Genomic DNA, 27843 nt, shown 5'->3' on the forward strand with positions numbered 1-27843 from the left:
AGAGAAACCTTATAAGTGTGATGATTGTGGAAGAGCCTTTATTCAGATCTCTAACCTTATTCAGCATCAGAAAATTCATACTGGAGAGAATGTAATGATTGTGGGAAATCTTTTAGTAAGCTCTTTGTCTTCATTGAACATCACAGAATTCACACTGCAGAGAAACCTTATGTGTGTAAGGAATGTGGGAAAGCCTTTGTCCAGAGCTCAAATCTTAGCGTCAGTGAATCCACAGTGGGGCAAAACCATGTGTGAGTAATGAATGTGGGAAGGCTTTTAGGCAAAGCACCGATCTTACTCAACATCAGAGAACCCATAATGGAGAGAAGCCCTGTGAGTGTAGTGAATGTGGGAGAGCTTTTAGGCAGAGGATCCAACTTACTGAACACCAGAGAATTCACTCTGGAGAGAAACCTTATGAATGCAGTGAATGTGGAAAAGCCTTCAATCATAGTTCCAATCTTATACAACATCAGAGAATTCACATGAAGAAATTACCTTAAGTAGGACTTTCCCTCCAAATCTTATGAGATAGACTGTCCCTGTAGTTCAAATGCCATTTTCACAGTTCTAATTTAGTGTCTGACTATTACACTCATGGGTCAGAATGGTAAAGAAATATTACCACATCTTTAATTAAATGGCCTTATGAATATGATTGCAGAAAGGGGGAGCAAAGACCAGCCAGGTGGCCATCAGGTAAATTATACTCTGGTTTTGTAGCTCCATTTCACCCCTGAGTAGCCTGGTGAGTCTGAGGGAATCCTGCTTATAATTAGTGATCTTTGTGCTAGAGAACCAGTATTCAAACTATCAGCAAATCCTATCAGCTCTATCCTCAAAATATCCGAATCTGAGTGTTTCTCTTCATCTCCATAGGCCAAGGTACTTATTATCTCTCATCTCATTATTGCAATTGCCTAACTGGGTTCCTTGCTTCCACTCTTGCTTCCTCAAGTCCGGTTATGCAGCAGTTCAGAGCCATTATTTAAAAACATCACATCTTTCCATTGCCCTACTCATAATTCTCCAGTTGGCTCCCCCACCCCACCAATGTCCTTCAGAATAAAACAGATGCTTTACCATAGTCCCAGGTGATCCAGCTCCTGATTGCCTCTGACATCATCTGTTACCACTCTTCCCCTCAGCCTCCCTATGTTGCAAGCATGCTCATCTCTCAGGGTCTTTGCAGTTGATATTACCTCTCCCTGGAGGTTTCCTAGATATTTGAAAGGCTTGCTCCCTCTTTTAAACTCCCTGCTCAAATACTACCTTAGCAAGGCCTTTCATGATTACCTTATCTAAAATAGACCTTCATTACTTTCCATTCCCCATGTTTTATTTCTCTTTAAAACACTTGTCACTACCTGATGTTTGTTTATTGTCTGTCTCCCTTACTAAAAATGTCAGCTCCATGAAATCTTGAAGTTTGTACTCCAAGTGTCTAGAACAGAGCCTGGCAAAATAGGAAGTCAATAAATACTTGTTTATTGAATGACTAGATATTTATAAAGCATGTAAAGGGGACGGAGAAGAAAATAGCACAAAGTGGCTACTTAATACCATATTTAACTGGATCAAAGATGCAGCTGATTGTAAATGATTTTAGGTACTGCTAAGAGAAAAAACATTGCCAATTATGACTTTGCTTTCTTAACACTTCAAACTTTTATGTTATACTTAAAGTTTTTAGACAAGGTGCTATGTGGAGGTGAGTGGAAATTCTTCACACCCAGTTTATTGAACTGGCCTGTTTTCCTCTCTTGCCACAATGCTTTCCCAGCAGCTTAATGGTTAAAGAATATGGCCTGGAGACAGAGTTGGGGGTTGGATCCCAGCTCTGCTACTAAGAGCAGTGAGACTTGGCAAATAACAGAATCCTATGCTCCCATCATCTTTAATATGGGAAGAGTAATACCATTTCATAGGGTTACTGTGAGGGTTAAATGAGTGAACACACACAAGTCACCAGGGCTGTAGAAGTCACAGAGTGGCCACACTCAGGCGCAGACAGGAGAGGCGGTCTGAGAAAGTGACCAGAAGGGAGCCCCAGGAGGCTTCAAGGTCCTGGGCACAGTCAGCTTGTCGACAGGGTGCTCGTTTCACAGGCATTCAGGGTGTGAGGATTCCTCTGCTGTATGCTGAAGGTATTCTCAATTCTGGTCTTTGTATTACACTTCTACAAAGATGTTTTAAAAATGCGTGCCTGGTAGAATCCATTGGAGATCTTCAGACCTGTGAAAGGTGTGGAGGCGTGAGGCTCAAGCCTATATCTCTGAGAGAAGAGGAAACCAGCTAATACAAGGGCAGAGTTGGAATAAAGAGAAAAAAGCAGTTTGGTAATATATACACACATCAGCATTTATATATAACTTACATGCAGTTGTTCCTCTGTATTCACAGGGGATTGGTTCCATAACTGCCCCTCCCGTGGATACCAACCCCGCAGATGCTCAAGTCCCTTATATAAAGTGGCATAGTATGGTGATCCTGTACAATGTGCTGCAGAAGGGCTGTGGGTGGAAAGCAGGAAGGAAGAGTGAAGGGTGGAGGGATCCAGTGTCCATGAGGGGTGTGGGATCTGCTGAGTGGATGGTGGGGAGGGCCCCTGGCGTCACCTTGCTTCCTGTCCCCTCTCCTGCACTCAGGAGCTCGGTGACTGTTCCATCCCTCTGTGATGTGGGCCTGGAACTCGAGGCTGGAGTGCATCCTGTGCTCGGTTGCCTGAGGCAGCAGTGCACTTTCCATGATGGAAAACTTCCCCTTAACTTTCATTTTAGTAAGCGCTGGGGCTTTGGCTCCATCCTTTGTTATTTGTATGTCCTTGGGATCATCTTCCTGTCATCTTGCTGAGTTCACTGGTTTTGGATGTCACAAGATTTGAGAAACACACAAACATCACTCAGGTAAGGGAATCCAAGGCGCAGCCCACAAAAGAGGTACCCTCTTGTTCTCCCATTTCCACTTTTCTAAAGCAGGTGTTGGAGCAGAAGGCCGTCCCCAGTGGATTCTAGGACGAAATGGGAACATCATGAAACTCTAAGAACAGGTGAGGCATGGTGGGGGTCCGGTGGAGCCTAGGGCTTCTATCTGAAACCCACAGCCTGTGTTCCTAGTGTGGTGGAGGGGTCCAGGGTAAAACCCCAAACACCGTGATTCTCCTTAGAGTCAGGACACCTAAAGGACAGGGCTCACACTGGTTCACCTTGCCACTGCAGGTGTCTCTGGGCCCAGCCTATCCCTGTGTCAGGGCTACCTAGAGCCAACACTGAGCCTGAAAGACCAACCACAAATGACTCCACTTGTCCTCAGGGAGCAGAATCCAAGAAATGCAGCATAGCTGTCCCCCAAATCTGACATCTGGGCCCCTTTCAGCAGAGGACACTAAAATGTCAATGGGGACCAGTGCATAAAACACTTTATTTGGGTTTGACAGAAAATGACCAGTCGAAAATGTTTTCAGCACTTTTAAAGTGAACATGGAAACTGTAGAGATCTCAACTAAATTAATGTGGAAAATCTCATTGTCTGCTGCTTGATTAGAATGAGGGGAGCAAAAAATGGATTCTGAACTCTTTTCTGGTTTCTTTCTTTTTGTCTTGCAGCAGGAAGAGAGAGGCAGGGAGAAATGAGTGGGAGCTTTTAAAGGTGAGGCTCTGCTGTTCAGCTCTGGGCTCACAGCTTTGACCTTCGTCGCTCTCTCCACAGGCCCAGGACCCCCGTCACGGAGGACACCAGTCCTTCTCAGAAACTGGAGCTCTCCGAGAAGCTCATTGGGGGTATCAGGGCCTGGCACACTCCTCGTCCTGCTCTCCCTTCTGTGGGATGGAGCTGGGCAGGCATCTTACCCTCTAGGGGACAGTGACACATAGTGGGAGAATTCTTGGATGTTTAGGAGGCAAAATTTTGGGGTCATGACTGTACAAGTTGTTAAGGTCCCTAATTTTCAGATTCCTCCTTTGAGAGTGCACTTGGCCCCACATGGCAGGTTTTTGTGATGGCCACTGGGACGTGTGGTGAAAGTACCTTCCACGTGACCCAGCAGTCACAGACTAGGCATTACTGCTGTGCTCACTGACCTTGTGACCTTGAACACTAATTCCCGGGGTGCTGACCGTCAAATTTTGAAGTAGTCTATGCCCAAGAAGACATTCTGCTCAGGCTCCCACAAGGTCCCTTTGCTCCTCCCTTCAACACTACAACCTGGGCTCCCATTTCCTAGCTGAGCGAGCTCTCCTGAGAGAGCTTAAAGTGGCAATGGATGGACCTTGACCCTTTAGAGAGAAGGTAATTACTCTCTGTTATTCCAGGTTTCCTCTCCCCAGCTTCCCCATGGATTTCCAGGGCCCGTGCAGCACGGGGTTCACCCGGGAGGGAGAAGCATAGAGAAAGTGATGTGATAGGAACCTTGGGGGGAGGGATAGAAGGACTATCGGAAGTCAGGAATGTGGGGAAATGGGATGCTTGGCGGCCCATCTGCCCCCTCTTCTCCAGGATGCACTTCCCACCTCTTGTCTCTTACAGGGACCTGCACAAGCTCCCCTTTGAGGGTCAGAAGATGGGGAAGATCTATCTGGTGGGGTTTGCCACCCACTCCTCAAGGCTTCATCTTGGGGAGGCCCCTCGTTGCTTTAACACCAGAAATTTGGCTCCCTCATTGTGCCAACAATATCACCACTCCTCTCGAGGGCATCCCATTCTTCCGCTGGGACTGTGAGTGTTCCAAGGTGCCAACATCATGTGGCTGGGGGTCACCAGAGGTGGGGCCCACCCTTTGAGGTCTGTGAACACAAGACAGTATTCCTCAGGTGTGAGACCCAGTCCTCAGCTCTTTCCCTGTCTCCTGCTGATTCCTCCCCTGGCCACTCTTCCAGGACTCTCTCCCCAGCCATGCCTGGGGTGTCCCATGGGGGAAATTCCCAAGCGCATCAGACAAGGAGCACTCAGAAACAATTCTGTCCCTGCCTGGAGCACTCTTTCCCTGCCCCCTCCTCTGTGAGTGGAGAAGACCCTCAGAGTGGGGCAGATAACTAACAGACCCTCAGTTAACATCAGAGGGCAGAAAGGCCCCTGGGGGACCCGTGGCAGATGAGCTAGAGCCTGCAGGAATGGGGACCACCTAGCCCAGGACGATGAGCCCCCCTGCTCAGGATGCAGCAGTGCCAGAGACTCCTGAGTACATGAAGTCCCAAGGCCTGCCACAGGCATGATTCAAAAAGAAATGGAGGCATTTCTTTTAGGCCTTTCCTAACCTGAAAAGAAAAAAGGGATGAAGGATCTCACTTACATGCTCCCGAGGGAGCAATGTCCCCAGGCCAGCCCAGGCAGCATGGACCACAGGTGCCAGAGCCCAGGCTCCTTCTCTGGGACTGTGTTTCTGGTCAGCCAGAAAGTCCTCCACCATCCCCTACCCCCTGCAAAATTTCCAAGGGGAATGTTTTACTAAAGTTAGAATAAATTCATCCTCTCTTCACATGCTGAGGTGTGCGGAGGAAGGTGAGTGGCCAGGTCTGGGGAGTTGAGGCCCACTGGGAACTGGAGCAGAGGGTTGGTACTACATGCTTAGCCACCATCAGCCAGGCTGCAGGACACAGGTGCAGTCGCAGCAAGGAAAGTGGGGGTTTAGCTGAAGACCCCACCAGGGGCACAAGCGATCCTGGCCAAGAAGGTCATATGTGTCCTCCCATGATAAGTGCCTGGTAGCTGGAAGGCTCAGGATGTTTACTGAATTGAACTTAGTAGAAAGAGCTGCCGCAGGAATTGGTTCCAGCACCTCCTGGTGATGCTGGCACAGGTGGCTGCAGCCCCCTGCTGAGTGCTTGTACCCCAGAGGGTGACAGCCGCACCAACCTCCTGTGAGTTCTTGGGGTGTGCCGAGAACGAGGCAAAATGTCCCACGAGGGTCACCCCGTTCTATCTTATAGCAGCATTTTGAGGTAGATACTATTCTCTCACTGTACACACACGAGGAAATGGCGGTTGCTCACTTAGCAGAGTCAGCCACTGGATGGGACTCCAGGCCCTTTGACTGTAGAGCCTGTGTTCAGTCTCTCAGAGATTACCTGTTATACTGTAAGAGCTATTTGCATATTTAATCTTTCATTAAATTGGCACTTATGGAGGCTCTTGGGAGATGGACTGCTGTCCGGTAAGGAGCTTTTTCTTTTGGGAGTAAATTTTACCTGTAGGTTCACTGGATTTTAGGAGCAGTGAGGCTGTCTAAGTTTTCTCCCAAAGTCAGATGGTTACTTCTGACTGTGTGTTCTCTGATGCTGAAGGAGGCCGGATCGCTGGTTGAAGGCCTTCCCACAAGTGTTACATACATAGGGTTTCTCTCCAGTATGGATTCTCTGGTGTTGAATGAGGGATGAGCTCCTGCTGAAGGCTTTCCCGCATTCACCACATTTGTAGGGCTTCTCTCCAGTGTGAATTCTCTGATGCTGAATTAGTGTTGAGCTGTGGCTGAAAACTTTCCCACACTCAATGCACTCATGAGGTTTCTCTCCAGTATGGATTCTCTGATGATCTATCAGATTTGAGCTTCGGCTGAAGGTTTTGCCACATTCATTGCATTCGTAAGGTTTCTCTTTAGTGTGAGTTTTGTGATGTTCCATGAGATTAGAACTTCGGCTAAAGGCTTTCCCACATTCATGACATTCATAAGGTTTCTCACCAGTGTGAGTTCTCTGATGTTGTATGAGGGTTGAGCTGTGGCTAAAGGCCTTCCCACAGGCTCTGCATTCATAGGGCTTCTCTCCTGTGTGGACGCTGTGATGTTCCATAAGTGTGGCACTTCGGCTGAAAGTCTTTCCACAGTCAAGACACTCAAAAGGTTTCCATGCAGGGCTTGTTTTCTGCACACTGGGAAGGTCCGCATCATCAGAGAGTGATTCTCTCCACGCAGCTCCTAATGGAAGTTTCTCTGATGTATGGGTTTTGTGATGTGGAGTCAAATCTGCTTGTTGTTTGAAGCTTTGGCTGCAGTCACCACACTGATGAGATCTTTCCCCTGTCGGAACTCTTTGAAGGGAAGCAGAGCTCGAGCTCAAAATGAAGCTTTGCTCAAATTTATCACACACTTGGCTTCTTTTTCCAGAGTGGCCTATTTTATGGATGACTGTTTCCTGTCGTAAAGTTCTCTCCTGGAAAAGAGATTTTCTCAGCCTCTCCCCTTCAGAGTTTCCCTGATACCTCTCTGAATTGCATGCTTCTCCAGGCTCATTCCTATTGACTCTCTTAAATGTTGGCTCCTGAGATTCTAGGTCCTCCTTACTTTCCTCTTTGGGCATCCACAATTTGCTGTCAGGTCTGGTCTCACAATCTGGGAGAAAAGACACACAGTGTACATGTCAGTTCCTGGTGACAGAAGAATGAAAACTTTCCAGTTAGAACAAACAAAATTCATCTGAAATCCATCGCTCCTCTTGGCTGCAGTATTACCACTGGCCTCATTCTGGAAGGAGAAGGCCAAGTGCTGAGCAGTGTTCTGAGAAGAGGTGACAAGAGGCAGCTCTAGTCCCTCCACAGCCATCCCAGACTTTCCATTTTCCTCAACCTCCCACGGCCAATCCAGAGCCTCATTTACGTTAAGAAAGAGCAGAAGCCATCAGACTGGAGCTCCCTCAACTTCCCACCCAAACCTGCATAAGAACACACATCTGGACCCACCTGCTTCTCAGTTCTTCCTCTGAAGTCAGTCTCCCACCTGTGTCCTGCATCCCATCCCCCCACCTCTTCAAGAACTGCCTATATCACTGACCACCCTTCCCTAACGGTTCACCCACTTTCCCAGTGAAACCAAACCTTTTCTCCCATCGCAGCCACACGACTAGCAAGAAGTGCCCACACTCTCCTCTTCTTCCTCATCGCTCCTTGCCCCTAACGCACTCTCATTTGGCTTCTGCTCCCACTGTTCCATCTATCACTGAGGTCACCAGTGACCCCTGATCCTGCTCCAAAGGGCAGCATCCAGCCTTCGTCTTCTGTTCCTCTCTGCAGCATTCCACTCCCTCCTTGATTCCCTCTACCCTTGTCTCCTGGGATCCCACTTTTACCTGGTTTTCCTCCTACTTCTCTGATACTTGTTTGAGTGTCTCGGCTGGCTCATCCTGTTTACTTGGGCATTCAGTGTTAGAGTTCCTCCAAGTTTGGTCTTGGGCCTTTTCTGTTCTCTCAGAAATCTCATCCACCCCCATGGCTTCTGATATCTCCTATATGCTGAGCAAAACCCAATGTGTAACTCCAGCCCAGACTTCTCTGATTTTTAGGCCTATGGCCCCAACTGCCTACTAACATATCCACTAAGATGCTTCAAAGTCATCTCAAAACCAAGATGTCAAAAAATTGTCTCCTGATCTTCCTGTGCGAAACAGCTTCTCTTCTAGCGTCCCGTTACCACATCCCAGACATCTCTCTGCAAGTCAGAAACCTAGAAATCTGCAACTTTCCCCCTCCCTCACCTGCTGTATCCAGCCCATCATGAAGTCCTGGGGGCGGGCAAGGAGGAAGGATGAGCTTCATCTCTGAGGTGCCCCCACTGGACTACAGACTCTGAGAAAAGGGAGGTTTGTCCTCAGTGCCTGGTCTTCCATAAATATTCATCAAAATAATGACTGAAAGGGACAGCTTGGTCAGAAACAATATACAGATGTAGGGGGAGGGACCGGCCAGCAGATGGACGCTGGAGTCAATCCTAGTGACCCATGTCAAGGATACCATGATGGAGGCAGATAAAAGTGAACTTGTGGAATAGCAGCCATCACATGAGATGAGAGCAGACTCTGCCCTGGGCTGGTGCAGCCAGACGGCATATGGCTCCCACAGGCCTGGAGTGGGCAGGCTGATCACAGGGTGACAATGTGCTGAAGGCCTGGTATGGTGAAAAGGATGGGGGCGGGGCACCAGAGAGAAGCGGGTCATTTGGTAACTTGGAGTGAGGGTGATCACAGAACATCACACAAAAGGATAGACTCTTGAGGCTCAGGAACAAGCCAGGGATTGGAACCTTGGATGTAAGTGACCAGCACCATGCTGGGCATTGTCACAACCAAAAGGCACTTCCTGATGACCTGCTGAGGGGATTTCACCGTGGGGCTGGGTGAGAGGGGATGTTGGCAACACTTCTGGAACCAGCCTCTTCTCTTCCATCTTTATCTCCTGGGAGAGCTCCTGCTGCTGCCTGGACCTGGGAACAGTTGGACACACGGCAGGTAAGGATGGGATATGGATGGCAGAGAAAAGCTCAGGGCCCAGCTGGGCAGGGGAGTGGAGTGTTCACCTCCCCTGGGGTTCTGGGGCTAAGAAACAGGGCTGGCCTCAGCCTCTGTATCTATTTCTCCCTCTGGGTTTCCTCAGGATGAGTTGAAGTATTGTTCCCTCATCAGGGCACAGGGTCCTGCCTTGGCCATGGCCAAGCCTATGCAGATGAGCAGAAAACACAACATAGGAGAGTGGCCAGTAGAAGGGTGTGGCTTCCACCCTGGTGGTGCAGGTTAAAATAGAACAGCAAGGGATACAGCAAAAACGGTACTAAGAAGGAAGTTTATAGCAATATAGGCCTATCTCAACAAACAAGAAAAATCTCAATCTAACAATACACCTAAAGAAACTAGAGAAAGAGAACAAACGAAACCCCAAATCAGCAAAAGGAAGGAAGTAAAATCAGGGAAGCAATAAATGAAATAGACACTAAAAACAATAGAAAAGATCAATGAAACTGAGATGGTTCTTTGAAAACGTAAACAAAATTGACAAATCTTTAGCTAGGCTCACCTTGAAAAAAGGGCTCAAATAAATAAAATGAGAAATGAAAGAGGAGAAATTACAATGGACACCACAGAAATACAAAGGATTATGAGAATCCTATGAAAAGCTAAACGCCAACAAATTGAATAATCTAGAAGAAATGGATAAATGCTCAGAATCATACAACCTCCCAAACCTGAATCAAGAAGAAATAGAGAATCTCAATAGTTTGATTACTAGTAAGGAGACTGAAACAGTAATCAAAAAGCTCACAAAAAAAAGGCCAGGACCAGATGGCTTCCCCAGTGAATTCTACCAAACATTCAAAGAAAGTTTCACTTATCCTCAAACTCTTCCACAAAACTGAAGAGGAGGGGACACTTCCTAACTCATTCTACAAGGCCAACATTGCCCTGAAACCAAAACCAGACAAGCACAATGCAATAAAAGAAAATTACAGGCCAGTATCACTGATGAACACAGATGCAAAATACCCTCAACAAAATATTAGCAGATCAAATACAACAATACATTAAAAGGATGACATACCATGATCAAGTGAATTTATTCCCGGGGAGCAAGGATGGTTCAACATCTGCAAATCAATCAACATGATACACCACATTAAAAAAGTGAAAAATAAAAATCACATGATCACCTAAATAGATGCAGAGGAAACATGTGACAAGATACAGCATCCGTTTATGATAAAAACTCTGAATGAAATGGAAGGAAAGTACCTCAACATAATAAAGACTATATATGACAGAACCACAGCTAACATTCATACTCAGTGGTGAAAAACTGAAAGCTATCCCTCTAAGAAGAGGAACCAGACAAGGATGCCCATCTTCACCAATTTTATTTAACATAGTATTAGAAATCCTAGCCAGAGCTTTCAGGCAAGAAGAAGAAATAATAGAGATCCAAAATTGGAAAGGAAGAAGTAAATTTGTCACTATTTGCATATGACATAGTTATATATATCAATAACCCTAAAGAACCCACCAAAAAGACTATTAGAAATAATACAGTAAAGTTGCAGGGAACAAAGTCAACATACAAAAATTGGTTAACTTCTATACATTAACAATGAAATAGCAGAAAGAAAAATCAAGAATACAATCCCATTTACATTTGCAACAAAAAGAATAAAATACTTGGAGTAAATTTAACCAAATAGGTAAAAGACCTGTACTGTAAAAACTATAAAACATTGTTAAAAGAAATCAAAGAAGGCACAAAGAAAAGGAAAGATATTTCATGCACATGGATTGGAAAAGTTAACATAGTTACAATGTCCACATTTCCTAAAGCAATCTACAGATTCAATGCAATCTCTACCAAAGTCCCAATGACAGTTCTCACATAAACAGAACAAAGAATCCTAAAATTTATATGGACAATAAAAGTCCCCAAATAGCCAAAGGAATTCTGAGAAAAAAGAACAAAGCTAGAGGTGCTACATTCCCTGATTTCAAAATATACTACAAAGCTATAGTAATCAAAACAACATAGTACTGGCACAAAAACAGACACACAAATCATTGGAACAGAATTGAGAGTCCAGAAATAAACTCACACTTCTGTGGACAACTAATTTTTGACAAAGGAGCCAAGGCCATACAATGGAGAAAGGAAAGTCTCTGCAATAAATAGTGTCTGGAAACTGGACAGCCACATGCAAAAGAATGAAAGACCATTGTCTTACACCATACACGAAAATTAGCTCAAATGGGTTAAAGACTTCAGTGTAAGACCTGAAAGCATAAAACTGCTAGAAGAAAACATAACACTCTTTGACATTGGCCTTAGTGGTATCTTTTTGAAGATCATGTCTCCTCAGGCAAGGGAAACAAAAGAAAAAATAAAATGGACTACATCAAACTAAAAAGCCTCTGCACAGCAAAGGAAACCATCAACAAAATGGAAAGACAACCTAAGAACTGGGAGAAGATATTTGCAAATCATATATCAGATAAGGGGTTAATATCCAAAATATATAAAGAACTCATACAATTCAACAACAACAAAAAACAAATAACCCTATTTAAAAAAATGGGTAGAGGATCTGAGCGGACATTTTTTCAAAGAAGATAAATGGCCAACAGATGGCCAAGACAGATGGCCAACAGGCACATAAAAAGATGTTCAATATCATTAATTATTAGGGAAATGCAAATCAAAACTACAATGCAATATCACCTCACATGCATCAGAATAGCTATTATTAAGAAGACAAGGAATAACAAGTGTTGGAGAGGATGTGGAGAAAACAGAACCCTTGTACACTGCTGGTGGGAAAGTAAGTTGGTGCACCCACTTATAGAAAACAGTATGGAGTGTCCTCAAAAAATTTAGAATAGGACACCCATGTGATCCAGCTATTCCACTTCTGGATATTTATCCAAAGAACATGAAAACACTAATTCAAAAAGATATATGCACCCCTATGTTCACTGCAGCATTATTCACAATAGCCAAGACTCAGAAACAAACTAAGTTCCCATCAACGGATGAAAGGATAAACTTTGTGGTATATATACAATGGAATACTACTCAGCCATAAAAAAGATGAAATCTTGCCATTTGCAACAACATGAACAGACTTTGAGGTAATTATGCTAAGAAAAAAAGTCAGATGGAGACAGCCAAATACTGTATGATTTCGCTCCTGTGGAAGATCAACAAAAACAAACACAGACACAGAGAACAGACTGGTGGTTACCAGACGGAAAGGGGGGTGGGAGGGAGGATGAAAGGGGTAAAAAGGCACATGTGTACACACACAAAAAGGAACAGCAAGCTAAACATGGGGTTACATATCTAAATGTGCAACAGAGCCCCATCAGGGTTAGATATGTGCAGGAAAGGCCATAAGATATGATGGATTTAAAAATAAAGTTGAAAGGCAGAGGGGCCGGCGCAGTAGCCTAGTGGTTAAGTTCAGCACACACTGCTTCAGCGGCCCAGGTTCAGTTCCTGGGTGTGGACCTACATCACTTGTTGGTAGCCATGCAGAGGTGGTGACCCACATATGAAAGAGAGGAAGACTGGCACAGATGTTAGCTCAGGGTGGATCTTCTTCAAGCACAAAGAGGAGGATTGGCAACAGATGTTAGCTCAGGGCAAATCTTCTCAGCAAAAAATAAACAATTTTTTTTTTTAAAAAGAAAAGCACAGGAGCCGGCCCAGTGGCACAGTGGTTGAATGCGTATGTTCCGCTTTGGCAGCCTGGGCTTCGCTGGTTCGGATCCCGGCTGCGGACATGGCACCGCTTGTCAAGCCGTGCTGTGGCAGGCGTCCCACGTATAAAGTAGAGGAAGATGGGCACGGATGTTAGCTCAGGGCCAGTCTTCCTCAGAGAAAAGAGGATTGGCAGCAGCTGTTTGCTCAGGGCTAATTTTCCTCAACAAAAAGAAAAGAAAAGCACAAATGAGAAGAATCCTTGGTGGAAAAAGTGGCTGATGAATAACTCTGCCAAGGACACATCTCCCTGCCTGAGATTCTCTCTGGCCAGGCCTCCCCTTGACCTCTGCAGAGTTTAATGTGTGGAATGCTCCTGTCTCCTCCTGCCGTCCCCTCAGCATCTGCCTCAGTCTCTCCATCTACCATCCTCCTCTTCCCTGGCAGCCCACACACATCAGGTGCCACATGGAGGAGGCAGCATCCTGGCCACTAACCTACCAGGCCATGGCCCTTTTGTCCACGTAGGTGCCTTAGCTAGGCACCTAAACTCTTCCCTCTTCCCCACGTCCAGTCATTCCAGGTGTTCTACTCCCAAACCTATTTCTAACGTCCAAATCCTCCCCAAACCTCAGTGGTTCTGCCTGAGTGCAGGCCCTCATTTCTCACCTACATTTCAAAAAACTTGTACATGTGTTCATTTATTATACCAACACGTTTTCAAAAAAATTTTGGCAAAGTTTCAAGCTTACAGAAAAGTTGCAAGAATAGTACCAAGACTTTTTTCCTTAAATCATTCTCCCATATAACCACATAATCACAATTCAACAACCAAATTTTTTGACATTAACGTTGTTATTACTGACTAATCCTCAGACTCCATTCCAGGTTTTCCAATTGTCCCAAAGACGTTCGTGATATCTAGATCCAAGTCACACATTCTCACGTCTCCTCTATGCCCCTTGACTCTGACCTTGAACTTCTAACGAGCACAGGCCATCACTGTGCTCTCATCACATGCCCCTCTGTGGGATGTCTCCATGGATGCGTTTTTGGCAGGATTATCAAGGAAGTGACACTGTCTTCTCTGGGCCTCCCACCAGGATGCATAGATAGCAATAATTCTCCCATTATTGATGGTCTCCATGATACCGACCCTGTTATCAGTTTCCCTACATTAAACCCAGCATATATCGGGTTAAAACCAAAACATTCATTCCCTGCTTACTCTCTGGCTTCCTGGCTCCAGAATCCACTGTCGTCCATGGAGACAGATACTGCCAAGGACAAGCACTTGGATTCATTATCTCCTCCCCACAAAGAGATAGAGGCTGGTGGGAAAGCTGCTGACCAGAAAGGTCATGGGCTCCCTCCTCTCTGCAAGTAGTCTCAAGGCCAAAGACAGGCTGGTGGGAAAGCTCTGACCAGCAAGGCCATATGCTCCCCCTCCCCTACCTAAAACCCCAAGTAAAAACCCTTGCTTTTAGCTTTTTGGGGAGTTTGGGATTTCAGCATTAGCTGCCCTCTCTCCTTGCTCAGTGCTGCGCAATAATATAATTCCTATTTTCTTCCACCACCCCCAGTGTCAGAGATTGGCTTGCTGTGCAATGGGTGAGCGAACTCACTTCACATTCAGTATCATCCACAGTGGTGTTGCCAGGTTTCCCCACTGCAAAATGATTCTTTCCCCTTTGAAATTAACAAGTATTCTGTGGGGAGGTACTTTGTATAAGTGTCCCATTTGTGAAATTTTCACCCACCAGCTTTAGCACCCATTGATGTTTTTCACATTAGTAACATGGTGGTTGTCAATGGTGTTCTAAATTCATCATTCCTTCTAAATTCCACTATTTTGAGGGGGAGTGATTTTTTTTATTGTTCTGAGGTCATAGTAGTGTATAACATTGTGAAATTTCAGTTGTACATTATTATTTGTCAGTCACCATATAAATGTGCCCCTTGACCCCTGTGTCCCCTCAACCCCCTTCCCCTCTGGTAACCACTAAATTATTCTCTTTGTCCATGTGATAATATTCCACATATGAGTGAAATCATAAGTTTCTCTTTGTCTGGCTTATTTCACTTAACCCTCAATACAACATCCGTGTTGTTGCAAATGGGACTATTTTGTCTGGAGTAGTATTCCATTGTTTATATATACCACATCTTCTTTATCCAATGATCTGTTGGTGAGCACTTGGGTTGCTTCCATGTCTTGGCCATTGTGAATAATGCTGCAATGAACAAAGGGGTGCAAAAGTCTCTCTGAATTGTAAATTTCAAGTTCTTTGGATAAATACCCAGTAGTGGGATAGCTGTGTCATACGCTATTTCTATTTTTAATATTTTGAGAAATTTCCATAGTGTTTTCCATAGTGGCTGCAGCAGTTTGCATTCCCACCAGCAGTGGAGGAGGGTTCTCTTTTCTCCACATCCTCTCCAACATTTGTTAATTTTTGTCTTGGTGATTATAGCCATTCTAATGGGTATTAGGTGGTATCTTAGTGTTGTTTTGATTTGCATTTCCCTGATGATTAGTGATGTTGAACATCTTTTCATGTGCCTATTGGCCATCTGCATATCTTCTTTGGAAAAATGTCTGTTCATATCCTCTGCCCATTTTTTGATCAGGCTGTTTGTTTTTTTTGTTGTTCAGTTGTGTGAATTCCTTCTATATTTTGGAGATGAACCCTTTGTTGGATATGTGAGTTGAAAATATTTTCTCTCAGTTGGTGGGTTGTCTTTTCATTTTGTTCCTAGTTTCCTTTGCCTTACAGAAGCTCTCTAGTCTGATGAAGTCCCACTTGTTTATTTTTTCTTTTGTTGCCCTTGTCTGAGTAGACAGGGTATTTGAAAAGATCCTTCTAAGACCAATGTCAACGAGTGTATTGTCTATATTTTCTTCTAGGAGTTTTATGGTTTCAGGTCTTAGCTTCAAGTTTTTAATCCATTTTGAGTTAGTTTTTTTGTACGGTGAAAGATAATGGTCTACTTTCATTCTTTTGCATGTGGCTGTCCAGTTTTCCCAGCACCATTTATTGAAGAGAATTTCCTTTCTCTGTTTTATGTTCTTGGCTCCTTTGTTGAAAATGAGCTGTCCATAGATGTGCGGTTTTATTTCTCAGCTTTCAGTTCTGTTCCATTGATCTGTGTACCTGTTTTTGTACCAGTACCGTGCTGTTTTGATCACTAGGGCTTTATAGTATATTTTGAAGTCAGGGATTGTGATGCCTCCAGCTTTGTTCTTTTTTTCTCAGGATTGCTTTAGCTATTCGAGGTCTTTTGTTGCCCCATATGAATTTTAGGATTCTTTGTTCGATTTCCATGAAGAATGTCATTGGGATTCTGATTGGGAGTGCACTGAATCTGTAGATTGCTTTAGATCGTATGGACATTTTAACTATATTTATTTCCAGTCCATGTGCATGGAATATCTTTCCATCTCTTTATGTCATCATCAATTCCTTTCAATAATGTCTTATAGTTTTCATTGTATAGGTCTTTCACCTCCTTGATTAAATTTATTCCTAGATATTTTACTCTTTTTGTTGAGATCGTAAATGGGATGGTATTCTTGAGTTCTCTTTCTGTTAGTTCATTATTACAGTATTGAAATGCAACTGATTTTTACAAGTTGATTTTGTATCCTGTACCTTTGCTGTAGTTGTTATTTCTAATAGTTTCCCAATGGATTCTTTAGGGTTTTCTATATATAAAATCATGTCATCTGCAAATGGCGAGAGTTTCACTTCTTCAATGCCTATTTGGACTCCTTTTATTTCTTTTTCTCACCTAATTGCTCTGGCCAAAACCTCCAGTACTCTGTTGAATAAGAGTGGCAAGAGTGGGCACCCTTGTCTTGTTCCTATTCTCAGAGGGATGGCTTTCAGTTTTTCACCATTGAGTATGATGTTGGCTGTGGGTTTGTCATATATGGCCTTTAATACATTGAGGTGCTTTCCTTATATACCCATTTTATTGAGAGTTTTTTAAAATCATAAATGGACATTGGATCCTATCATGTGCCTTCTCTGTGTCTATTGAGATGATCATGTGACTTTTACTCCTCATTTTGTTAATGTGGTGTACCACATTTATTGACTTGTGGATGCTGAACCATCCCTGTGTCCCTGGTATAAATCCCACTTGATCATGGTGTATGATCTTTTCAATGTAGTGCTGTATTTGGTTGCCAATATTTTGTTGAGGATTTTTGCATCTATGTGCAACAGTGATATTGACCTGTAATTTTCCTTCTTTGTCTTGTCTTTGTTTGGCTTTGGTATCAGGGTGATGTTGGTCTTGTAGAATGTGTTAGGAAGCATCCATCTTCCTCAACTTTTTGGAATAGTTTGAAGAGAGGTATTAATCTTTGAATGTTTGGTAGAATCCTCCAGAGAAGCCATCTGGTCCTGGACTTTTACTTTTTGGGAGGGTTTTGATTACAGTTTCAATCTCTTTACTTGTGATTGGTCTATTCAGATTCTCTATTTCTTCTTGATACAGTTTTGGGAGGTTGTATGAATCTAGGAATTTATCCATTTCTTCTAGATTGTCAAATTTGTGGGCAAAACCCTGGGCCGCTGAAGTGGAGTGCACAAACTTAACCACTTGGCCACAGGGCTGGCCCCTGCACTATCCTTATTGAAAGAACTATGACTATGATACGCAATATCCACAGCACTATAATTTGTAATAGCCCAACACTGGAAACAACACAAACATCTATTTACAAAAGAATGGATAAAGCATGTGCAGTACATTTGCACACTGGAATTCACTCAGCAGCAAGCACAGATGGACTATCTTTACAATATGGGACATGGGTAAATCTCACAAACACTGGGGTGCTGTAACTTCTTTGCTCAGCCAGCTTGTGTGCAGAGGTGCCTGGTACAGGGAAAGCAAAATGAATCAGGTATGTCTGGGGTTCAGGGAGATGACACTTAATTCATGGGTGGGGATGAGCCCACCCAGGGAGAAAGTGCTGTGATAGAAGGAGAAAGGCAGAGTCCCATGACATCACCACCTGGGGAGGCAGAAAAAGAGAAGTCCCAAAAGACAAGTGTGCAGAAAGGGCAGAGAAGAAATGATGAAGGAGACTTCCAGAGCCAAATGTTGCCACAAGGAGAAACAGCCATCTTTGGAGGGGAGACATCTCAACTCCTCACTATTCAAATGTCAAAAGACCCAGAAGAAGAAAGGAAGGGAATGGAGGAAAGGCATCATTGTAAGGAATGATGGCTAGGAATTTTCAGAACTGAAGATGTACATGAATATCAGATTCAAGAAGAATCTCAAGTCCCAGGCAAGAAAATTTTTCTCATATTTAGACATACTACTGCAAAAGTGCAGAAAAACAGTTAAAAAATAAAACCTTGAGCCAGCCCTGATGGCCCAGTGGTTGAAGTTTGGTGTGTTCTACGTCAACGGCCTGGTTTCAGTTCCCAGGCATGGACCCACACCACTCATCTGTCAGTAGCCATGCTGTGGTGGTGGCTCACATAGAAGAACTAGAAGGACCTACAACTAGAATATGCAACTATGTACTGGGGCTTTGGGGAGGAAAAAGAAAAAGAGGAAGATTGGCAACAGATGTTAGCTCAGGGCAAATCTTTCCCAGCAAAACAAAAATAAAAGAAAACCTTAAAGGAGTCAGAGAGAAGTCAGCAAACCTGTCATGCTGGAAGAAAAAGGATTATCTTCAGAGTCCTCTGGGAAAATAACTGTGAACCTATAATTCTGTGCATGTTAAACTATCATTCAAGAGAGAAATAAGACCAGTTTTAGACAAGCTGAAGGAGCCTGCTACTTGTCGACCCTCACTGAAGGAACTACCACTGAATGTACTCTACCCTGAAGGAAGCTCAGCCAGAAGGAGGTGATGATTGCAAGAGAAGGCCACGAACAAATAAGCCTATACACATGTGGGCAGAGGTAAACAAACACTGGCAGTAAAACAACAAATAACAACAATAAATAACTGAGGGGTGGGCAAACCAGACTCCTGGAAACTCTGACCATAATCACATGCTGTTGGGGAGCGGACCACTGCACACCCACAGCTGCAGCTTGGGGAGGTCAGACAACCCCGTCTGGGTCACACTGTGGGTGGAAGCCTTCAGGCCTACCAGGTGGGGGGTGTGCCTACTGAGTAGCCCCAACTGCGGGGGGTGCCTCCACTCCAGTGTCTGTGCATAAGGAGGCTTGCATCCTCCACTCCTTTTAACAGGGGAACTGACTGACCGTCAAGCACAGAGACTAGAGCAGTTACAATGAGTGCAGCAGCCACCTGAACCAACAAGGGAGCAAAGTTTTAAAACACACTGTTGACCGAAAAAACCAAGTCGCAAAATGATATGGAAAATACGTTCAAAGTTTAAAAACATGCAAAGCCATAGTATATACAGGCAGTTCCTGACTTACAATGGCTCAACTTACAATTTCTTGACTTTATAATGGTGTGAAAGCAATATTCATTCAGTAGAAACTGGACTTCAAATTTTGATTTTGATCTTTTCCCAGGCTAGCATTATGTCTTGGGATACTGTCTTGTGATGCTGGGCAGTGGTGGTGAACCACAGCTCCAGGCAGCCACACAATCAGGAGAGTAAACAACTGACACACTGACAACCCTCTGTACCCATACAACCGTTCTTTCACTTTCAGAACAGTGTTCAATAAATTACATGATATTCGACACTTTATTATAAAACAGGCTTTGCGTTAGAGGATTTTGCACAACTGTAGCCTAACATAAGTGTTCTGATCACCAAGGCAGGCTAGGCTAAGCTATGAAATTTGGTAGGTTAGCTGTATTAAATGCATTTCAACTCATGATATTTTCAACTTATGATAGGTTTATCGGATGTAACCCCATTGTAAGTCGAAGAATTTGTATATATTTTTAACAGTTTCTTTCTTGTCAAATACACAAAACATAAAATTTACCACTTAACCATTTTTTCATTGTGGTATAATTCACACAACATAAAACTTACTCTCATAACCTTTTTTTAAGTGCACAGTTCAGTGCTATTAAATACATTCATAATGCTTTGCAACCATCACCACGACCCATCCCCATCAGTTTTGCCTTGTAAAACCGAAATGCCACACCCATTAAACAATAACTCCCATTCTTCCCTCCCCCAGCCCCTAGCAACTACCATTCTACTTTCTGTCTCTACAATTTTGACTACTCTAAATATCTCATATAAGTGGAATCATAAGTATACACATTTTTAGACTGGCTTATTTCATTCAGCATGTTCTCAAACTTCAGCCATGTTTTAGTCTATGTCACAATTTCCTTCCTTTTTCAGACTGAATAATATTCCATTGTATGTATATACCACATTTGCTTAATTCATCCATCCACTGACAAACATTTGGGTTGCTTCCACCTTTGGGCTATTGTGAATAGCCATGTGCTATGAACATGGGTGTGCAAATATCTTTTTGTGCTCTGCTTTCATTCTTTTGGATATATACTCAGAAGTGGAATTGCTAGATCGTATGATAATTCTATGTTTAATTTGTTGAGGAACCACTATATTGTTTTTCATAGTGACTAGCCCATTTTATATTCCTACCAACAGCACGCAGGGTTCCAATTTCTCCACATTCTCACCAACACTTGTCTTTCTGTGGTTTTGATAGTAGCCATATTAATGGATGTGGGCGATATCTCATTGTGGTTTTGATTTGCATTTCCCTACTGATTAGTGATGTTGAGCATTTTTTCATATGCTTGTTTGACATTTGTATATCTTCTTTGGAGAAATGTCTACTCAAGTCCTTTGCCCATTTTTAAATCAGGTTACTTGTTTTGTTGTTGTTGACTTGTAGTTCTTTACACATTCTGGATATTAACTCCTTATCAAATATATGAGCTGAAGGAGACCTGGCATGAAATGTGGTTGTTCTTGCACGCGAGGCATCCACAAGACTGGCTGGACTTTTCTGCAAACAGAATGTTCTGCCTGGTGAACTCACAAGGCCCCAGGGAAAACACTGCTTGCAAACAAGAATGTTTTATCAGCTCCTCAAAAGGAGCAAGCCTGGGACCTTGGGAGTTTGAAACATTATGAAGGAACTGTTATGAACAGATGTGTAGGGGAAAGGTCATTATTGTGGGATGCTTGCGCAGGTTTAGGTCGCTGACTCACTGCTTTGGCAAAAGGCCGGCTTTGTTTAGAGGCTAGAATAATAAAGAGCCTGCCTAGCTCGGGGTATAGAGAAGAAGACTACTGCACAGCAACCGGTGTTCATGTATTCATTTCGTCGGCAACAATGATCTACAGATATTTTCTTCCATTCTGAGAGTTGTCTTTTCACTTTGTTTATTGTGTTGTCTGAAGCACAAGTTTTTAATTTTGATGTCCAATTTTTTTTTCTTTGGTTGTTTGTGCTTTGAGTGTCATCCAAGAAATCATTGCCAAATCCCACACTGTGAAGCTTTTGCTCTAATTTTTCTTCTAAGAGTTTTATAGTTTTGGGTCTTACATTTAGGTCTCCGATCCAATTTGAGTTACCTTTTTTGTATATAGTGTTCAGTTAGTGTCCAAATTCATTCAATGAACTTGATATCCTCAGTTTTCCTAGCAATATTTGTTGAAAAGACTGTCCTTTCCCCACTGAATCTTCTTGCCACCCTGTCAAAAATCATTTGGCCATATATGTGAGGGTTTATTCCTGGGCTTTCTTTTCTGTTTATTTGGTCTACATGTCTGCCTTTATGCCATTACCACAGTTTTGATTACTGTAACTTTGTGGAAAGTTTTGAAATCAGGAAGTGTGAGTCCTCCAGCTCTGTTCTTTTTCAAGATTGTTTTGACTATTTTTGGGGTCTCTTGAGATTCCATATGAATTTGAGGGTGGGCTTTTGGATTTCCACAAAGGATTTTTGTTGGAATTTCATAGAGTGCACTGAGTCTGCAGACTGCTTTGGGTAGTGTCGAAATCTTAACAATATTAAGTCTTCTAGCCCATGAACATGGGATGTGTTTCCATTCATTTATGTCCCTTCTGATTTCTTTCAGCAGTGTTTTGTATTTTTCATTGTACAAGTCTTTCGCCTCCTTGGTTAAGTTAACTCCTAAGTATTCTATTCTTTGATGTTCTTGTAAATGGAATTGTTTTTATAATTTCCTTTTTATTTTGTTCATTGTTACTGTATATAAATGCAAATAATTTTTGTGTGCTGACTGTATCCTGCTACTTTGCTGAATTCATTTATTTACTCTAAGAGTTTTCTTGTGGAATCTTTGTGGTTTTCTACATTTAAGATCATAACATCAGCAAACAGATAATTTTCTGTCTTCCTTTCCAATTGGGATACCTTTTCTTTCTTTTTCTTGCTCAAATGCCCTGGCTACAACTTCCAGTGCTATGTTGAATAGAAGTGACAAAAATGGTCATCCTTGTCTCACTCCTGATCTTAGAGAAAACTCTTTTAATCTTTCACCATTGAGTATGATGTTTGCTGTGGGTTACTCATATAAGGCTTTTATTATGTTGAGACAGGTTCCTTCTATTCCTCTAACTCTAGTTTGTTGAGTGTTTTTCCCCCTAGCCTTTTCTATCCTTTTCCTTTCTTTTTTTGAAGATTGGCCCTGAGCTAACATCTGTTGCCAATCTTCCTCTTTTTATTTTTCTTCCCAATGCCCCAGTACATAGTTGCATATCCTAGTTGTAGGTCATACTAGTTCCTCCATGTGGGATGCTGCCACAGCATGGCTTGATGAGTAGTGTGTAGGTTCCATGCCCAGGATCTGAACCGGAGAACCCCAGGCCGCCAAAGTGGAGCACGTGAACTTAACCACTTGGCCATGGGACCAGCCCCTCTTGAGTGTTTTTATCATGAAACACTGCTTGATTTTGTCAGATGCTTTTTCTGCATAGAGATGATCATTTGGTTTTTTTCCCTTTATTCTGTTAATGTGGTGTATTACTTTGGTTGATTTTCGTTATGTTGAACTATTCTTGCATTCCAGGAATAAATCCCCCTTAGTCATGATGTATAACCCTTTTAATATGATTCTGAATCCAGTTTGCTACTATTTTGTTGAGAATTTTTACATCAATGCTCATAAGGAATATTGGTCTAAAGTTTTCTTTTCTCGTTAATGTTTTTCTTTGGCTTTTTTTTTTCTAGTATCAGGGTAACGCTGGCCTCATAGAATGAGTTAGGAAGTGTTCCCTCTGCTTCAGTTTTTTGGAAAAGTTTGAGAAGGATTGGTATTAGTTTTTCTTTAAATGTTTGATAGGATTCACCAGCGATGCCATCAGCCCCAGGGCTTTTCTTTGTTGGGAGATTTTTTTATTTTAACTGAGTCAATATCCTTTCTAGTTATAGGTCTATTCAGATTTTGTGTTTCTTCTTGATTTAGTCTTGGTAGGTTCTGTTCTTCCAGAACTTGTGTGTTTGATCTAGGTTATCCAATTTGTGTAAGATTTTTCATAGTACTCCCCTATAATCCTTTTTATTTCAGTAGAGTTGGTAGTAATGTCCCAATTTTCATTTCTGATTTTAGTAATTTGAGTCTTCTTTTTTTTCCAGTCCATCTACCTAAAGGTTTGTCTATTTTATTAATCTTTTTAAAGAACCAACTTTTTATTTTGTTAACTTTATTGTTTTTCTGTTTTCTGTTTCATTTGTCTCTGTTATAATCTTTATTATTTCCTTCCTTCAGAGAGTTTTCAGTTTAGTTTGTTCTTCCTTTTCTAGTTCCTTAATTTGTAAAGTTGGGTTGTTGACTGAGTTCTTTCTTGTTTTTTAATGTAAGCATTTGCACCTATAAATTTCTCTCTCAGCACTGCATTTGCTGCATTCATAAGTTTTCATATTTTTTCACTTTCATTCATGTTCAAGTACTTTTGAATTTTCCTTGTGACTTCTTCTTTTATTCATTGGTTGTTTAAAAGTATGTTGTTTAATTTCCATAAATTTGTGAACTTTCCAGTTTTACTTTTGTTATTGATTTCTAACTTCATCCTGTTGTGATGAGAGAAGATATTTTGAAGATCTATCTTTTAAAATCTATTGAGACTTAATTTGTGGTCTAACACATAGTCTATCCTGGAGAATGTTCCATGTGTACTTGAGAAGAGTGTGTATGCTGCTGCTGTTGGGTAGAGTGTTCTCTATATGTCTGTTAGGTCTGGTTGATTTATTGTGTTTAAATCCTCTATTTATTTGCTTATCTTCTGTCTGGTTGTTTTATCCACTAATGAGAGTGGGGTACTGGAGTCTCCAACTCCAACTATTCCACAACTGCCTGTTTCTTCCTTCAGTTTTGTCAGATTTTGCTTCATATATTTGATGGTCCATTGTTAGGTGTGTAAATGATTTTAACTGTCATATCTTCTGGCTGTAGCGAACCTTTTATTAATACATAATGTCTTTTGTCTCTTGTAAACTTTTTTGATTTAAAGTCTGTTCTCTCTGCTCTCTTTTGGTTACTATTTGCAAGGAGTATCTTTTCCCATCCTTTCACTTCAATCTATTTGTGTCTTTGGATCTAAAGTGAGTCCCTTATAGGCAGCATATAGTTGGATCATGTTCTTTTATCCATTCTGCCAGTCTTTGTCTTTTGAGTGGAGAGTTTAATCCCTTTATACTCAAAGTAATTACCGATAGAAGGGAACTTCTGTAATTTTGCTATTTGTTTTCTACATGCCTTGTAGCTTTGTTGTCCCTCATTTCCTGTATTACTCTCTCCTTTTGTGTTTAGTTGATTTTTTGTTTCTTTAAATGAAGCAACTCTGATAACTTCAATCAGGTTAGATCTCTTTTTGGTGAGGAAGTTTGGCCCTGAGCTAACATCTGTTGCCAATCTTCCTTTTCTTTTGTTTCTCCCCAAAGCCCTAGTACATAGTTGTGTATCCTAGTCATAGGCCATTCTAGTTCTTTTATGTGGGATGCCACCATAGCATGGATCAATGAGCAACGCGTAGGTTTGTGTCCAGGATTTCAACCAGTGAACCCCAGGCTGCTGAAGTGGAGCTCACGAACTTAACCACTCAGCCACGGGCCTGGCCCCTAGTTGATTTTTTTTTTTTTTTTTTTTACTGGTATTGTCTTTTATTTTTATTTATTTATTTATTTATTTTTATTAATGTTATGATGGATTACAAGCTTGTGAAATTTCAGTTGTACATTTTTGTTAGTCATGTTGTGGGTACACCACTTCCCCCTCCGTACCCTCCCCCCACCCCCCCTTTTCCCTGGTAACCACCGTTCAGATCTCCTTCTCAATATACTAATTTCCACCTATGAGTGGAGTCATATAGAGTTCGTCTTTCTCTGACTGACTTATTTCGCTTAACATAATGCCCTCGAGGTCCATCCACATTGTTGTGAATGGGCCAATTTCGTCTTTTTTTATGGCCGAGTAGTATTCCATTGTGTATATATACCACATCTTCTTTATCCAATCATCAGTTTCTGGGCATGTAGGCTGGTTCCACGTCTTGGCTATTGTAAATAATGCTGCGATGAACATGCCCCTAGTTGATTTTTTGTAGTGAAATGTTTAAATTCGTTCCTCACTTCCTCTTGTGTATATTTTATTGTTATTTGTGTTTACTAGGGAATTACATTTAATATCTTAAAGTTATAACACTTTAATTTGAATTTACACCAGTTTAACTTGAATAACAGAAAAGCTCTGCTCTTTTACAGCTTCATCCCTGTCCGTCTTGGTTGCTGATATCACAAAATTACATCTTTAAATACTGTGTGCCCCAAAACATGAACTAATAATTATTTTAAATGCACTGAACTTTTAAATTATGTAAAGAACAAAATTTGGAGTTCCAAACCAAAGTTACAATATTACTAGCTTTTAGACTAACAATTGGGTTTTATAAAATGTATTAGTCTCTTAAATCATGTAGAAAACAACAGGTGGAGTTACAAACCATTGTCGCATGACACTAGCTTTTATAACTGCCCGTGCGTTTACTTTTATTGAGATCTTTGCTTCACATGGCTGCAAGTCACTGTCTAGTGCTCTTTCACGTCACTGTGCAGGGCTCCCTTGAGCAGGTCTTGCAGAGCAGGTGTGGCAGTCACCAACCCCCTCAGCTTTTGTGCATCTGGGAATGTCTTAATTTCTCCCTCACTTCTGAAGGACTGTTTGCTGGATAGAGGTTTCTTCACTGACAGTTTTTTTCTTTTAGTGCCTTGAACATTCTGGTCCACTGCCTTTTGGCCTCCAAAGTTTATGATGAGAAATCTGCTAGAATCTTATTGAGAATCCCTTGTATGTGATGACCACTTCACTCCTGCTCGTTTTATGATTCTCCTTGCCCACTCAGGATGACCTTGCTTATTATTTCCCAATAAACACAGAAGGCATCAGTAGAGAACCTTCACAGGCCTCCTGCATGACAGTGGCCCTGCCTGAGCCCAGTCGCTTGCTGAGGCACTGAACTCCATCTCTGCCCCATCCAGTCCACCTGTCCCAGTGACTTACTGGGAGGATTTCTAGAAGTGGGGTATGAATAGGGTGAATGGTTAGGTAAGATGATTGCCATAGGACTGGCCAGCCTGACTCAAACGGCCAATCCGGTAATGAGGTCGGATTCCTGTCTTCGGAAACAACTGACTTTTCTTTTCAGCTTGTTGATTTTTACTTGTGGGGGAATCGTTAGTTGAAACCCGAGAGCGTGTAGGTGTTTCCCACTTTCCTTCCTCATCTCAGCGCGTAGCCCGCCCGTGGGGGTGGGAGGCCTGCCGGGCAGACCTGAGAGTCGCACTCAGCGCTCCACGGCCCCGACCCGGCCCCGGCCCCGGCCCCACGCTTTTCCTCCCGGACTCTGGAGGGCCCGGGGCGGGCCGCGGTGCCTGTCGGAGGTGATCGCCGGTCCCGCGTCCCTCACCGTCCCGCCCGCCCCCTTCCGGACGTAGCGGGGTCCGCCGACCTCGGCCTGGAACGGCGCTGCCCGCGGCCCCTCACCGCGCCGACCCCCGCCTCCCGGACTCACCCGAGCCGAGACAGGCAGCCTGGGGGCCGCGGTGCCCGGGGCGGCCCGAACCCGCCTCCGCCGGCGACGGGGGCCCGCCGCCCGCTTCCGGGTTTCCCCCGGGTCTTCCACGTTTCTGCGTCTCTGATTCTTTCATCGCCCCCAAGAGACAGGGCAGCCATGGGTTTTTATTCTCCACGCCGTACAAACGGAGCAGGCACAGGCCCCGCCAGTCCTGTGCCCCTAACAAACAAGACCCCAGGATCTCTCCCTGTTCTCTGTCCCCAACAAACATGGCGGCAGGAAGGAGGGTCGCTGCCCTCATGTGCCCCCAACAAACGTGGCCCCACGGTCCCTTCCGGCGGAAGTCCGGCGGAGCCGCTGGCAGGTCAGGATCCGAGTTCGTGGTTCCCCTGCGGGCTAGGAAAGTCGAACTACCGTTACCGAGGGTCGTGTCCTTAGATTTTAACCGAGTCACCGTGATGGGACTGATATTCCAGCCTCTTCAGCTGCACGTCGTAATCTCAGGGTTACATCTACAGGTACCAAATTCCATGATATGCTGATTCCCACTGGTTCATAGAGGTGGCCTTAGTTCGGGTCTGGAGTCGCTTTCTGTAGCCCGTCGGTGCTAACTGCATTCTTAGTGCAGTGATCGCGGACAAGCAAAGATAGCCCGAGACGCTGCTCAGAGTTTCCAAAGTGCAAAAGTAAGTAAACTACCGGAGTCTTCTTACCTTTGGGCAACTGCACAGTCATCTCGTGAATTAGCCAACTGGGGGGCGGGGACAAACCGCAGTGCCGCTGAGGCTCTTGGAAAAGCCCAGGGCTTCCAGGCGTGTGGACCGGGCTCCTCTCTGGTGGCTCTTAGGTGAACCCGTCAACTGGGCGACTTAGCGAATTTGAGGGGGTAATTCACATTAGTTTGGAAGGAAGTTG

The 27843-nt window shown here is 43.3% G+C and overlaps 1 protein-coding gene across 6 annotated transcripts; it reads right to left on the reverse strand.

Annotated features, from left to right (window-relative positions):
- Positions 1-1471: 1471 nt before the first annotated feature.
- On the reverse strand, positions 1472-27229 carry LOC106841956 (zinc finger protein 3-like). Of its 6 annotated transcripts, none has more exons than XR_011493434.1 (4): positions 26926-27209; positions 8460-9184; positions 6183-7321; positions 1473-3010 (listed from the first exon to the last, which is right to left on the reverse strand). XR_011493434.1 is itself a non-coding variant. In XM_070481955.1 (4 exons), the coding sequence occupies exons 3-4, from the start codon at positions 8518-8520 to the stop codon at positions 6246-6248; spliced, it is 1137 nt and encodes a 378-aa protein (XP_070338056.1). In that variant the 5' UTR covers positions 8521-9184; positions 10294-10339; positions 26926-27209; the 3' UTR covers positions 1473-6245. The 6 variants fall into 6 exon arrangements, 2 of the variants coding, with proteins under 2 accessions (XP_070338056.1, XP_014713743.1); XM_070481955.1 differs by adding an exon at positions 10294-10339 and having other exon boundaries at positions 1473-7321; XR_011493431.1 differs by lacking the exon at positions 8460-9184 and having other exon boundaries at positions 1472-3010; positions 5288-7321; positions 26926-27229.
- Between the last annotated feature and the right edge of the window lie 614 nt (positions 27230-27843).

Source organism: Equus asinus, chromosome 12 (assembly GCF_041296235.1).
Source record: "Equus asinus isolate D_3611 breed Donkey chromosome 12, EquAss-T2T_v2, whole genome shotgun sequence".
NCBI lineage: Eukaryota > Metazoa > Chordata > Mammalia > Perissodactyla > Equidae > Equus > Equus asinus.

What these genes read in the sequence shown, in the direction of transcription:
- LOC106841956 (XM_014858257.3), bottom strand. Translation starts at nt 8,520, where the DNA reads ATGAAGCTCATCCTTCCTCCTTGCCCGCCCCCAGGACTTCATGATGGG. An exon ending in TGATGGGCTGGATACAGCAG is followed by an intron (nt 7,322 to 8,459) that starts GTGAGGGAGGGG and finishes CTTTTCTCCCAG; the next exon opens with ATTGTGAGACCAGACCTGAC.